The 15,370-nt window shown below is 35.9% G+C and overlaps 1 protein-coding gene across 3 annotated transcripts in view; it reads right to left on the bottom strand.

The window, feature by feature from the left end:
• Window positions 1-3,529: 3,529 nt before the first annotated feature.
• DENND1B (DENN domain containing 1B) overlaps window positions 3,530-15,370 on the bottom strand; it is a 268,631-nt gene continuing 256,790 nt past the window's right edge. For all 3 annotated transcript variants that reach the window (XM_086694708.1, XM_086694709.1, XM_025921071.2), the window contains 3 exons: window positions 12,125-12,198; window positions 10,944-11,160; window positions 3,530-9,908 (listed from right to left, as the gene is read on the bottom strand). In XM_086694708.1, coding sequence (XP_086550834.1) covers window positions 9,372-9,908; window positions 10,944-11,160; window positions 12,125-12,198 — 828 coding nt within the window. In that variant the 3' untranslated portion in view covers window positions 3,530-9,371. The remainder of the gene's footprint in view (window positions 9,909-10,943; window positions 11,161-12,124; window positions 12,199-15,370) is intronic.

Raw genomic sequence — 15,370 nt, 5'->3', positions numbered from 1 at the left:
GAAAAGAGTCAATTATCCTGAAAGGAGGTTGTTTTGCTGTCCAGGGCAGAAAAAGTAGCAGAGCTCCGAAAGAAATGCTCCTATGCGGAAGAGGTAGTAATGGATAGAAAAGAGAGGGAAGGGAGAAGCCAACTATATAAACACTGGTCTGGTGACATTTAAAATGTAATAGGATGAGAAAGGTTAAAAAAAAAAAAAAAGTTCAACCCATAAGCAAGGATACCCAAGACAAATCACAGAATAAGAGGCACCTAATTAGGCTGAAATTTCCACATTGCTGAGTATGTCATTCAAAATACCCGTGATGTCAAAAGGAGATCATGACCTGCTTTACAATGTGCCAAGGGTCGAGTGTGATGAGATTCTATCAAATAATTTAAATACAAATAAGTCTTAAATGACCTCTAAATTCTTCCCTGCTTTGCTAACATTTTCAAAATCATTAAACAAACGTGTAGAGAAATCACTGGAACAAACTGAATGTCAGTTGCTTGTTGTATACGTTATTCACTTTAAACGTTAAAAAATACATAATGGTCTCTACTGTTAACACCGTTACCCCAGACTAACCTACACCTTGTAATAAAATAGTGTTAGCAAAGCCACTTGAAAATCCTTTTAAAATCTTGAAATCAAAATCTCCAGAGACTTTTAGTTCGCCTTACAACGGCAGGTTGTATCAATACATATCAATGTCAATATCAATACATATCAATATCAAATACATATCAGTACCAAAACTCTGCAACAATCCCCCCCAATAGTATTCCTTGGTAGTTGTACAGAATGTTACTTTGCTATAATGTGATCACCCGGTTTTTAAATATAATTTTGATGAGAAATCATTGCTTACATTTTTCTAGCAGGAAGTTTTGAAAAGACTAATTTCAAGTGCCTCTCAACTGTCATTTGTTTAGAAACTCAAGAGGCTTTCTAACAGTCTATCAATAAGCATATCCCATATATAAGGAGCCAATAATATAAAACAGAGCATTTCCTCCTCACGTCTGTCTCACAAGTTGGGATTTTTGCCTAATGGGTTGTATCTAATTCGGACATTTATCAAATCTCTGAAAACTCAGCTATTGCTTCAATATGCTTTTTTAAGTTTACATTTGGGAGAAAATTGAGTTAAATTCTAAACGAATACCATCAGTTTATTTCGGTATCTCAAAGTGAGACCTCAAATTAGAAACTGGAGTTTTAAAAAGGAATTTGTGCATTTTCAATACATTCTTTAAAATTAAAGCCAGTTACTAGAAAACACCATCAACAAGAAACAGTCTCCATATTTGAAGTAAGTTTGATTCAGGGACATTTGGGTGGCTCAGTAGGTTAAGTGTCCAACTTCAGCTCAGGTCATGATCTTGCAGTTCATGGGTTCGAGCCTCGTGTTGGGGGCTATCAGCTCAGAGCCAGGAGCCTGCTTCGAATTCTGTGTCTCCCTCTCTCTCTGCCCATCCCCCACTCATGCTGTCTCTCTCTCTCTCTCTCTCTCTCAAAAGTAATAAACATTAAAAAAGAATAAGTGTGATTCTAAAGTAACAAAACCAAACTGAAGAGTAAGACGTTTGTCACCAATGCTGCTTCTTGAACAGGAGAAAAATAAAAATGTTGTAGATAACATCTGTGAAGATGTTGAAAGGGTGTTCAGATGCTCTGAACAGCTTCGTGTAACAGTGGCTCCACATTAAAAAATTCTTAAGTTATACCTTTCCTTTTTCTCAAAATTGGTCTCACCAAGCATTCTCTTACAGTTACCATGCATAGTCAAAATGGGGCTCCCTGACCTGCTATCCAACAACTGCACCTAAAATTAAAAGGGATGAAAGAAAGGGAAGAGATACTACAGAGAACATGTATATATAATACAAAGGTTAGGTGGGATTGAATTAACTGAGCTGGAGAGTATGGGGGAAAAAAAGAGAGAAATGAAGAATCTGTACATTAACACAATCTTACCAAATGTTATCAGGAAATTCTGTACTCAAAAAATTAAAATCTTGCATAGTACATTTTGTGGAAAAAAAAAAAAAAGTCTTGTCCAATAAAGGGGAAAGTCGATAGAAAAGAAAATCATACGGGGAATCCATGTTGGGCATGCCATTTAATTTCTGTCCTGCATTTCTGCCTAACAGAATGGAGGCTGAAACCAAACTGTCAGGTTCATACCCCAGCTTGGTCATTTGTTGGTATGGGGCATTAAGTATATTACCAACCTATTTTATTCCTCAGTTTCTTCAGGTCTACATGGGAGTAATTACAGTATCTACTCCAGCAACTCTTAAGGGCACGGTCTAGGTGCTTTCTTTTTTTCTTCTTTTTAAAGTTGTGCAGCTAGTTCTAATAAAAAGCTAGGTTTGAGAGCTACCGGATTAGATAAATATAAGATTCATATAGCTTTATGTTACAGTTTCATACTCCAAAATACCATGAATTCAAACATCTACACAACAGTTTCTCAGTAATAATTCATTCTAAGAACAGATAACTTCTATTTTAAATAAAGAGATGGAAAGCTTCAGGGAAATTAAGTAACAGACTCAAATCAATGGCAGAACTTGGGGGAAGGTTTTAATTCACCTGGAAACATCCACAGTACACTATTTTATTTTTATGCTATTCATACTATATTTTTCATGTATATGCAAATTTTTTATGTGTGCTTTTATGTGTAACTCATTCTGTTACTTCTAGGCAAGAAAATTCTCAGACTCACTACATAATAATACTCCAAAGAGGATATTTTCTTTCACTTATACATAAGGAAATTGTGTTTTTTGTTTCTGCATTAATAAAATAAAGATATGACCATCTCTCATACACAGACACTGAGAGGTATTGAAACTAACCCTTGTGAATGTGGTAGGCAAAATGTAAAAAATCCAAATCAATATATACCTGAAACTAATATAACATTACATGTCAACTATACTTTGATTTTTAAAAAGTTAACTTTTTTTAAAAATCAATAAAAGTTAGCTAAACTTTACGTGTACAAGGATAATATCTCTTTTCTTGTTGTCAGACCATAGCTGCTTCTATGGAAACAAGACAATCTCAGCATATTACCCCCCCAAAATTCTGCAACTGAAGGGAAATTTCATGTTCATTTCAGTAGGAATTTGACTTTTTCCCTAGGTGCAACTATCATAGCTCTTGGATGAGACAGTCACCCTTCCAGTCTCTAGAGCATTGTTCATATACTTTACTGTATTTCACCTCTGTCCTCAACTTGTAAACGAAAGTCAATAAATACAGTCGTTTGGCTTGGATGGTCCTGCTCTGGTACATTTGGTGACATTCTACTTACCTATTCTATGATTTTAGAACTGAATATAATTAGTTGACCATACATGAAGGAATGGATACCTCTCGAACAGACCTGTCAGAAAGATTCAGGCTTGAAGTTACACTGCAACAGTTACAAAGCTCAGGGATGAAGACAGTTGGGTCCGACAGCAGGTCACCTAGAACACCGAGGGAATAACTGGCTAATTATAAAAGAAGAGTCACCACCATGCAAAAGTTTAATTATGACCAATTTTATTTCATAACTGCATTGTTGGGCACTTTATGGTAGTATGTAGTTCATCCAATATTTGCGTTTGCATATTTTTTTAAAAATCCCCAAACAACACTTTTATGCACAATGTCCTCCCAATAGTAGTCAACTTTAGAGATGATTTATACTGTAGCCTCAAGGATGCAAGAACACTGAAACAACTCTCAATGCTGGGTAGGTTTTTACAGATATCTGTCACCATGTCTAGCAAAAAAGCTCAAGATGTTCAGTACTTTTAAACAGTTAGTCATTTAAAGCAAAAGAAATAACCTTTGGAAAAGCTCCATTTTGAACCCCTCATGTACCTTTTATAGAAAAAAAAAACCTTTATGCATACTAAGTTGTGGACTTCATGCAGTTCATACTTGCTTGCTGTTTTAGGCATTGCTGTAAGTACTAAATCGTAACAGAGTCAAGAAGTCCTGTTTTTGGTATATGATCATTAGATGGTTCTCAAAATTACCACATGGAAGTTATACTTGATGCCTGTGGTGCATTTAGCATGCACAGGGTTCTAATTCTGTCCTTTCCTAAACATCACATAACCAACCAGAGGGTGGATTTGTTAAGGTACCTCATTAAGGCTCTCATCTGAGAAGTGAAATAACACAGAGACAAAAGAGACCTGGACATTTATCATATCAAAGAGGTAATCATTTGTGACTTTGCAATCTTTTAAGATAAAAGATTGCATGTTTTAAATTACTTAATTAAAGGATGGTTTGAAAAAAAAAACACAGCTTTCTGGATAGAAAGTATCCAGCTAATATTGTTGTTCAGTACCTTGTTTAATTTTTTGGTATGTTTGCAGATCGCATCCAGAGCTACAGATATTCCACAGTGCTTTTCTGCCTCGTTCAAGTATAATAAAAGTAGAAATCTATAGAAGCTCTAAGGTTAAACAAACTGTACATCATACAAAAATTAACTTAATTTATAGACAGTCAAGGAGTATTGGCAATGCCCTTTATAAATCTTACCAAAGATTCATCACAAAGGATATTACAATCTACATATGTGGTCATCACCATACAAATGCCATTTAGATTTATGTGGTAGAACTGAATATCTGTTACATGTACACATGTAAAATCAGCATTTTGCACTATATACATTTCTTTTAAAGTAATAGTATTGTCAATACTAACCTAAGGTTCAGGATTTCCTTATTGCATATTTATTGTTGCTGAGGCAGTTAGTTATGATACAATAATGCAATATCCATAATTACTTTAAATAAACAAAAACATTTCTCCTGCCAACAATATAAAGGATTTTTTTTTCTAAAATCACATAGAACATTGCTACATACAATTTTACACAAATACTGAAAAACATGACCTTAAGGCATCTGCTAGAAAAGCAGATGTGCATATTTATATAAACTAAATTATGCAGGAAAAATATTGCACAAAATCCTATTATTTTCAAAATAAAATGTGCATCTTTCTAAATACACATAATTCCCTATCATGACCAAATGAAAATGCGAAGCGGTTTGCTCAAAAATAATTCTGCCTCTTAAGTAAGCTTTAAGAAACAGACATGAACAAAGTACTGGGCGCGACACAGGAAAGATGTGAGTACTGACAGAGACTCTGTGAAAGTTATTTCCTTATAAGAAGTGCTTTGGGGGATGAGATTTGGGTATTCATTTTACTTTCTGAAACTTACATTCTCATTTACAAATATCTACCCAGAATCAGGGTCTGTTCCGCTAAACAAAATGGCATTTGCATTAGAAAATTTATTCATGAAAATAATCTTTTCCTGAAAATCCAGATTTTCTGCATGAGAAGGGAGATCTAGTGCTGATTATGAGAACATTCACAGTTTTCTCCTCTTGATCATGAGTCTACTTCACGATATTTAAGAAACAACTAATTCATGAACATTCCTGAATTCTACCATCAGGATCTTAGCACAGAATCCTAACAACAGCACTGACACAGTTTTAATTTAAGAGGCAGGGACAGCAGAGACCGTTTCTAGAGAATGCTATTATCAAGATAAAGACAGTAAAAATTAGTTTCCATCAACATGCACCCACACCCTCAGTTAGCCCTAAGGTTAAGTAAAGTGGCCCTCAGTATTGCAAAGAAGCATCATTCCATTATAGAGCCCTGTGCTGCCTGGTGAAAGGATTGAGCATAGTGGTGACAGACAATCAGATAAACAAGGACATTTAGTTTCTAAGAGCCTCTAAGTCTGTCCTTTAGAAATAGATATCTTAAAATAGCAGCATTATTATACTTCATTATAATAATAAAGTTAATGAAATTGGAAACAGTACTGTGGTTCTGTACTTAGAGCACTTTCTGATTAAGCAGCCTTAAAAGACTTTTTTGATGTTAGAATCTTGGGCTAATAACTTCTAAGCAAAATATATTATTATTATTATTATTATTATTATTATTAATGAGATTTATAATTTCTTTTCCTTTTAAATTCAAATGTTTTAATTGGTTCCTTCAGAGCAGAGACTAGGTTAATTATTTTATTTCCTAAAATCCTCAGCTACTGTACCTTGCACACGACTGATAAAAGTCAATAAATACTTCCTAAGTGATGAGTTATCCATTTTTAATCAGGAAAATAATCCTGCTATATTTTGGTGCCTCCCTAAAATATGCTAAAGTGGGTAACCATCAAAATCTGCCACTTAACAACATACTGACTTAACAAAACGACAGCTTCTAAATTCACACACTACTCTTCCATCCCCTCCTGAAACACCACAAATGCAATATTTAAGGGCAAAGAGGATAAAAGCCATGGTGGGATTCAGGGAGAATTATGATGGTTTAGAGGCCATATGAAAGACTATTTACCAAAGCCAAACGTCCTATTCATTTATACAACTCTGTTGTGGAACAGATGTAGCTTGGAAAAAAAAAAAATTCAAATAGCAGGGGAGTTCACAAATATTTCATTTAGTTATAATAGAAAATATAAGCATAGCAGAAAATAAGATAATACTTTTGTTTATTTCAGAATTCATGTTCACTTCACTTCACTCTCCCTACATCCACCGCAGCACTGGAAAGTCTAGTTTAAGAGAAGACTTTGAATACTCAAAATGTTAGTGATTTGAAATACTAATACTTTCAGATTAGTAGTCTCTTGGATACTAGTCTTTTGGATTCTTTCCAAGAACAACATGTACAGATTTTGTTTTTGCTGTTGTTTTTTTTTTAACACAGAATATAAAAGCTGACTTTGCATGTTAAAATAAGGCACAAATCCAGTTTAAAATACCTTCATGCAAACTTGCTTGTGAGTGGCTAAATACCCTCACAACGCAGTTTTGTAGTCAAACATCTCATGAGGGGACTGGACGACAGAAGAACTTACATTTCTGAAGCCATGATGTCTATTAAGCAAATGGACTAAAACCCCAGCTTTACCTATGCTAACACTCACAATATTCCCATTCCCATGCCTCATTTGAACAGTCGTGTTAAAAAAGGCTTTTTCTTTTCAAAAATTATGAAGAAATATTTGCCAAGCAGATTCACAACCAGAATGACCTTTTTTTCCTTCTCATTTAAAATAGCTCTTCTGATAAGTTGACTTCTTTTACTATACGCTTCAACAAAGTAAAACGGAATTTTGTAATTATATAAAGGCAAAATTTGACAAGAACCTTGAGTCTTGCTTTTGTCTTAATAAGGATTAAACACTTTTTTCCTTAATGTATACGGAGTCCATCCTTGTAAGGAAAATAAGACTTGTCTTCCTTTATAAACATGAATGAATAATTGTCCTCAGTAAAACATATCCACTTAAGATTTTGGGATGTAGTTGTAAAAAGAAAAAAACTTGGTCAATTCTTTAAATTATTTAAAGACTGACCTGAATAAATATTTTTAAGCAATGTTTTTAACAACACCCCTTCCAAGATTCCTTTTTTAACTCGCAAGTAAATTCTTTCAGCAAATGTTCTAGGGTACAGTCCTGACGAGGTTCTTGAATGGTTTCTCAAACATCTTTTCTAAAGTGACAATTTTTTAAAACTAATCATGATTGGGGATGTACAGAGTGTATACTGAATACACAAATACCAAATTAACCGTAACATCACTGGTTTTTTTTCCTGATTTTTTTTCCTGACAAACTAGCTTATCATGAAGCAGTCAATGCATGATTCCTTGTGAGATGAATTTCAACATTTAACAGTGAATTTGAGGGAGAAGAGACGAATCTCCTATGCAGAAGAATTCCAAATAATTTATGTAGCTACTCCACCCTCTGGGAGAGGAAGCATAAGCTCTACTCCTGAAGAGTGGGCTATACACAGTGACTTCCTTCCAAACAAACACTACCATATAGGAAGGGAGGGGAGAAAATGTAGTGGAGAAATCTAACACACACCACCTAAGTGAGGCTATCAAAGTCAACATGAACATTCACGATAAATCATGCTGACATTATGTACCTTGTATATGATGTAATGAAAGTGACACTTCACTTCTGGAATCTTCCTCCCCCAAACCCATAATCACAGTGTAGTCATGAGGAAAATAGCAGACAAATTCTATTAGAGGGACATTTTACAATTTATCGGACCAGATCAGTACTCTTCAAAACTGTCAAGGTCATCAGCAACAAGGAAAGTCGGAGAAAATGTCACAGCCAAGAGGCATCTAAAGACACACGGCAACCAAATGTAATGTGGTATCTTGGATGGGATTCTAGAACACAAAAAAGACATTAGGGAAAAACTAAGGAAATCTGAATAAAGCATGGACTATCGATATTGGTTCACTGATTGTGGCAAATGTACCATACCAATGTAAGATATTAATAATAGGGGAAATTGTGTATAGGGTTATATGGGAACTCTCTGTACTTTCTTCATAATTTGTCTATAAATCAAAAACTTCTAAGCTATAAAGTCGATTATTTTAAAAAGTAAATTTGAGATGATAAAAATATTTGATGTAGAATTATTAGTTAAGAAAAAAAAAGATAGGAATATTTCTTTATCAGGATAGTTCATGTTATGTTTGGCTTTCTGGGACTGGATTCCTAGATAGCAAAGGCATACAGAGAGACTGGGAAAAAAATTTAAAGTGTCTCATTTGTAAACAGAAGTCATCAATTTCACATTGTAATTCAGCACTTCATATATTTCACTGAGTGAAAGGTAAATGTGTACCTTTATACGTTTTGGAAAACATGGCTGCAGTGTCCACAAGAGAGCTTTTTAACTTTGAAAAATTAATTTTGTCCTTGATTCAATGAATAGAAAAAGGCATTATTGCTCTGCAGAACACTTATAACTTATTCTTCAAAATTTACAGGTAATTCCATAAATTATTAAAGTATGCTAAATATAGGCTTAAGATTAAGGCAGTTAGTGGGTCAACAGTTTCAGTAGTTTCAGGCTAGTTTTGAGAAGTTTTGATATCCTGATCAGTTCATGCTCAACCAGATTAGAATAGTAGCTACTGGTTATGTGCAAGGGTTATATATGCATACTTAGTTTAAATAAATGAATGGCATTAAGCACCAAATACTGGGAAATCATATGTTCAACATATACTTCCAACATACATACAAACTAGTACCTGATTTAAGAGCACAGTAGGAGAATTAGCTTTACATTTAAAAAAATCAATCAATATATAATCACACTCACGAGATGAATGAGTGGGAAAAATGTATGCTCCAAATGAACAATAATTTTTAGACAGTCCAACAACTGTCATTCCTACATATAATTCTGTTTACTATAGAGATTACATGGAATCCTAAAATGTCTCCATAGAAGCTTAGATGCACATGACTCTTAACTGTTGATTTAAGTTTGGTTTCCACTTGTGTTTTCCTCTGAAATGTTTAAGTCTTGCTGGAAGGCAGATGTTATGTGACATAATGACACCACTTCATGAAGCAGTCCACTATCTTCTGAAGTCTCTTTGGCTTCTTTCCCTTCTTTCTCCCAAGGGACAAAAGTAGATGAATGTCGCCCAAGGCTGGGTATAAGCAGATCATCTGAAATCTGGCTTAGTGTTTCCTTCCTTTCTGTTTTACACTTTTCATCTTTGGAAACTTCAGGCAAAGCTAACTGGAAATCCAGTTCTGAAGCAGAAGCTGCCTTTTCTGTGACCGCGGGCCCCCTCACATTGTCAACACTGAGGTGTTTTTCATTGTTTTCCTCTTTCAGGATAAACAGAGAATCTGTCCAACCACTAGAGGGAACTCGCTTCCGGGGAGATGGAGGAAGGTGTTTGCCATGAAGGGCACTATCATCTTGCCCGAGATGCCACTCTACTTGGTCACCAGAACCACTGCAAAGTAGGGTCAGATTATTCTCACTAGGTGCATTGGATTTATTCTGAAAGCAGAAACCACAAATTCAGAAAAATTTTAATGAGTCTATAGTATTACTTCAGCAAATTATTTTCCAGTTTGAAATAAGTATTAGTATCTTTCATGGCTGGGAACTTGAAGTTCCTCGCAGAAGAAATATAGCATCAATAGTGACTTCTGAACACCTGCAAATGGCTCTATTAACAAGAAAATATATAAATATATGTCAATAAAGATGAAAAATTAAATAAAAAGAACTTGCCAAGTCCCCTCCCGCCAAAGAACCCAAACAGACCAGCTACCTCGTATAGTCAATGCCAAGTTCTGGAATTACTTACAGTCACAACATGGTTGCCATCATTCATACTTCCATCTCTTGTTTTTTAAAACATTCAGTTCAATTTGTTTAAAACACTGCTCATTTTTAAAGTAATATAATAAAAAAATTACTTGAATTGATACATTTATTAAACACTTTTTTGAAGATCCAAGAAATATAGAAAAAAAAGTAGAAACATTTCAGATCTAAAAAAGTGCCCAAAAAAGACAACTATAAAATCAGATCATAAGAGACTATTATGCTTGATAAAAGAACATTTTTTGATTTTTCTTTTTAAATTCTTTGGTGTTTATTTATTTTGGAGAGAGAAAGACACAGACAGACAGAGTGTGAGCAGAGGAGGGGCAGAGAGAAAGGGAGACACAGAATCCGAAGCAGGCTCCAAGCTCTGAGCTGTCAGCACACAGCCTGATGTGGGGCTTGAACTCACAAACTGTGAGATCATGATCTGAGCCAAAGTTTGACACTTAACCTACTGAGCCACCAGGCACCCCAAAATAAAATTTTTTTTCAATTAATGACAATAACCACTAGAATCAGACACAAAATTGGAAAATACTGGAATTTTTCGTGGTTAAATTTTATATTTTTGAAGATTTGACTACTTACCTGTTTGAGGTTAAACGCTTTGACCAACTAGGACTATATATAACATGAAGCAATTCATAGCAAAGGGTAAGTATGTTTTCATTTGATTTTAAGGCTGAAAAATCAACTAACCGTAGGTTTGTAATCAATATCATCCATTGATCTGAAGAAATCCAAGCTCTTCGCTGCTGCCAGCTTTCCTTGGTCAGAGCTGTGTGTGCTCAGTGTATCTAAGATCTCTCCTAGTAGGTCCATTTCACCTGAGTAAGGAGTCTTTACTCTTGCTTCAACGGAGTCATCGCTTTCATAAAAATCAGCAGAAGCTTCTTCTCCATCTTCAGAGGATAACCTGGAGGAAAATGAAGCACATCCTAGTAGTTACAGTCACGCACACGGCATATGAGAACCTTCCCCCGGTTACATTCAAGCAGTGAGAGAGTCTTAAAACCAAAGTGCTTTTCAGTGGAACAACAGCAAAATGGCTAACTGGTTCATGGTCAAATTCTTCATAGAGATGTGTATATACCAATACAAATATGGGAAATTTTGAGTACATGCACAAAGAAAAAACAAATAGCTATGGGTCCTTAATCTGGAAGCAGAAGCAGGGCTTTTCACACAGTCTAATTCTGTGGGATTTGGGACATTAGCCTTAGAAATAGTAGACGGAACACTTGGAGGATTCGCTATAGCCAAGTTAACTCTCAATATTGGTATGTGGTTTTCTCTTTATTTATTCATTTATTTTAGAGAAGAATGCATATTCCTTTATATAGACAAAGATACACTTAACAGAGAAAAAAGAGTCATTCCCTATGTCAAACTTGTTTAAAAAAATTAAACACCTACTATTATTATTTTCCTTATTTATAGTAAAATTATTTTTAACATTTTGTATTAGAATTTCACCTTCTGGTATCACCATGGACTTAAACCCCTCCTATCCCCGTGACTCAACTTATTTTAATTGACTATTATCACTGTTCCTGCCATTTAACCTGCCCCTCTTTACTAGGTGGGTAGGAGCCTAACTTGGGTGGGTTTCTATCTCTCCTTTAACACTATTCCAGATACTTCTGTAGGCATCATTGTTTTCCAAGAATAAGATATTTCAAGTCTATCTTTCTTCCCATCTCAAGATTCATCCCCCATGAGACTCCACTGAGCACTGGCTCTTTTTGCTGAAGAACACCGTAAGGCAGCAAAATCTGATCTCTAGGACTGTACATTCTTTCAACTATCTTTTGAAATCCTAGAACTCCTGCCTTTCAGCCACAACACTTAGTAGGATTCTAAAATCCATCATGACTTACTTGCTTGCTCTCTCGTCATGGTCGTCATCATACAGAGCACTATCAAGGCTCTTAAGAGGTCTTTTCAAGCGTCCCTAGAGAGGGGAATTGACAATAAAGTGGCATTAGTAGTTTAAATAAGTCTTTTTCATAAATTTTAAAGGAAGAATTTTATTTGGCAAGGAACACTTTTATTGTATGACTTTTTTTAAATTTTATTTTTAATGTTTATTTATTTTTTTGAGAGAGAAAGAGAGAGAGTGCGAGCGGGGGAGGCACAGAGAGAGGGAGACACAGAATCCAAAGCAAGCTCCAGGCTCTGAGCTGTCAACACAGAGCCTGGTGCGGGGCTCAAACCCATGAGATGTAAGATCATGACCTGAGCCGAAGTCCGCCGCTTAACTGACTGAGGCATCCAGGTGCCCCATGACAAGAACACTTTCAAAAGAAATATGCATTAAAGGTTTTTGAATATTACCCAACAACTTGACAAGCTGTTCAGTTATAAGGGGAGGGAATCAGGCAATATTTATGTCAACATTTACAGCTCAAACTAGTAAACAAGAACAAATCACTGGATTGGACACACACACACACACACACACACACACACACACACACACACACACTGATTCGGTCTGTCAGTCCCTGGTGTAAAACTACTTGACTTATAATCAATCATGTCCCCATGTACTTATCCCCCAGTTTCTATAAGCTTCAATATTTGCCAATCTTCTTTCTTTTATCCCATCTCTCCAATTATTTTAAAGCCGTGCTCCTCCAAACTGAGTATGCATATAAATCTCTTGGAGATCATGGTGAAAACATAGATTCTGACTCTACAGTGGTTCTTAGGATGAGGCCGGAGTTTCTGCATTTCTAATAGGCTCTCCGATGAAGTTAGGCTGCTTGATCTGCATGTTATTTGAATAGCAAGGCTTTGAACCCAAGCTGGACAACCCATCATTTCACCTGGAAACACTTCATTGTGTATCTTTAACAGATAAGTGCTCTTTAAACACAACCAAAATATCATTATCATACCATACAAATTAATTATTCTTTAACATCCTCTATTCTCAGGCCATTTTCATATTCCCTTATTACCCCCAAAATATTTTAGTTTGTTTATCTGGACCAGAATCTCAACAAGGTTAACACTGTATTTGGTTGATGTGTCCGTCAAGTCTCCTTCAGAGACCATCCGTTCCACTTTCTCCACCCTTTATGCCATTTGTGTCCCTAGACATGTGATTTGATCCTCTTCCTGTAAACTGGCAGTTACCTCTGGAAGCTTGGATAGATTCAGTTGCTGGGTTTTTGTTTTTCTGTTTTGGGCAAGAACATGTTACAGGTGTTGATGTGTTTTTTTACTGCAGCAGATCATTCAGACCAGGAAGCACATAATGTTAAGATGTCTCACTTTCAGTGGCACTAAGATTGATTAATGGCTCCAGGATTCAGGTTGGCTGATACCATCCACTATGAATTTTTGTTCACTTGATGGTTTTAGCATCCCGTGATAATCCTTGGGTAAGTTAACTATACATTAGGGGCTCCAAAATTATGCTTTTCAAAAGCATTTCTTCTATCTTTACTTGTTGGCATTCTACCAAGAATTTTGTCCTATTAACTATTTTGAAATTCAATGTGTACAGGAGAGGTAGAATAAATCCTTGATTCTTTCTTTTGCTTAACAATTTCCAGAGTAATGAGTTTATACCTAATGATCTCTAAAAGCGAGCTGTGAGGGTTTTTAAAAAGGCATCATCATTTGTACATATCTCATATGGCTCAGCCTATCACAGTAGATTCTTCTTGATGTTTGATGTCCCATTATTAAACTATACCATGATTACATTTTAAAAATGGCTCTTAACGTTTAGAGATATAGCTTGAATACTTGCAGGTTAAATGATGTGTGATGTGCTATTGGGTATTTACTTCACAATAATCCAGTGGTGGAGAGGGATCATGGGTGGAGCTGGCACTGAAATAAGATTGACCACACGTTGATAATTGTTGAAGCTGTATGAAAGGTATCCAAGAATTCTTCTAAGTTTTTCTTTACTTTAACATGTTTGAATTATGTTAAGTGTTCTTTCCACAATGAAATAATTTGTTTTTTTAAATGGTCCTATCTTTGATCCAGTGTTAGTCCACTCAGGTTGGCTCTTGTGTCCTTTAAACACAAGTGACCTCAGAGGTTCTTTAGTAAGCTTCTTGCTTTTGGACCAACATAATGTCTCATTTCAACTTATACATTTTTTGCATCAGACCTGGAATCAGTCACTTCCTGTAAGAGTTTTGGTTTCTGTAAGTAGGAAATGGCATATATTTATTTATTTAATTTTTTTTAAAGAATTTTTTTTTTTTTAATGTTTAATTTTGAGAGAGAGAGAGAGAGAGAGAGAGAGAGAGAATAAGTAGGGGAGAAGTAGAGAGGGAGGGAGACAGAGAATCTGAAGCAGGCTCCAGGCTCTGAGCTGTCAGCAGAGCCCGACGTGGAGCTCAAACTCATGAACCATGAAATCATGACCTGAGCCAAAGTTGGACGCTAAACTGACTGAGCCATGCAGGCACCCCAGGAAATGGCCAGAGTCTGAGTGCTATAGGTGTCCATGGCTGCAAAGCATCCTTTTGAACGGATGGCAGCAAAACTGAAATTCGGAGACTTTAACCATGACATCACCAGAGAAGTTTCTGTCTTCCAATTCTGATCTCCCAATCTAGATAATTGTTTTCTTCTTTTCCTTCTCCTCTTCTTCCTCCTCCTCCTCCTCCTTCTTTTTAATTTTGAGAGAGAGAGATAGAGACAGCACAAGCAGGGGAGAGAGGCAGAGGGAGAGCAAGAGAGAGAGAAAATCTCAAGTGGCTCCATGCTCAGCGCAGAGTGGGATGTGGGGCTCGATCCCATAACCCTGGGATCACAAACGGAGCCAAAATCAAGAGTCAGATGCTCAACTGACTAAGCCACCCAGGCACCCATGATAGCTGTTTTCTTCTGTTGCAGCCATAAAGAGTAAGCAAATTTCTGGAATTCATAATTCAGGAGTGGATCCCTACTCGTCTCCCTCCTCTATGCCAGTGCTGAGAGTAGTAGAAAGGAAAGAATGTATAGAGAAATATGTTCTTGTAGCCCCTGCTCAGAATGTGTAGTGAGCTTCTCCACAAGTTTGGTTACTAGCTATGTATTTGGGGCCTGTAACTATAATATCATTTTATGACTACAAGTTTAAAGTATATGAGGAAAAGTAATTTGAGGAA

Source organism: Puma concolor, chromosome E4 (assembly GCF_028749965.1).
Source record: "Puma concolor isolate L17-30 chromosome E4, mPumCon1.1.hap2, whole genome shotgun sequence".
Taxonomy (NCBI): domain Eukaryota; kingdom Metazoa; phylum Chordata; class Mammalia; order Carnivora; family Felidae; genus Puma; species Puma concolor.
This window is presented reverse-complemented; position numbering and strand designations above follow the sequence as displayed.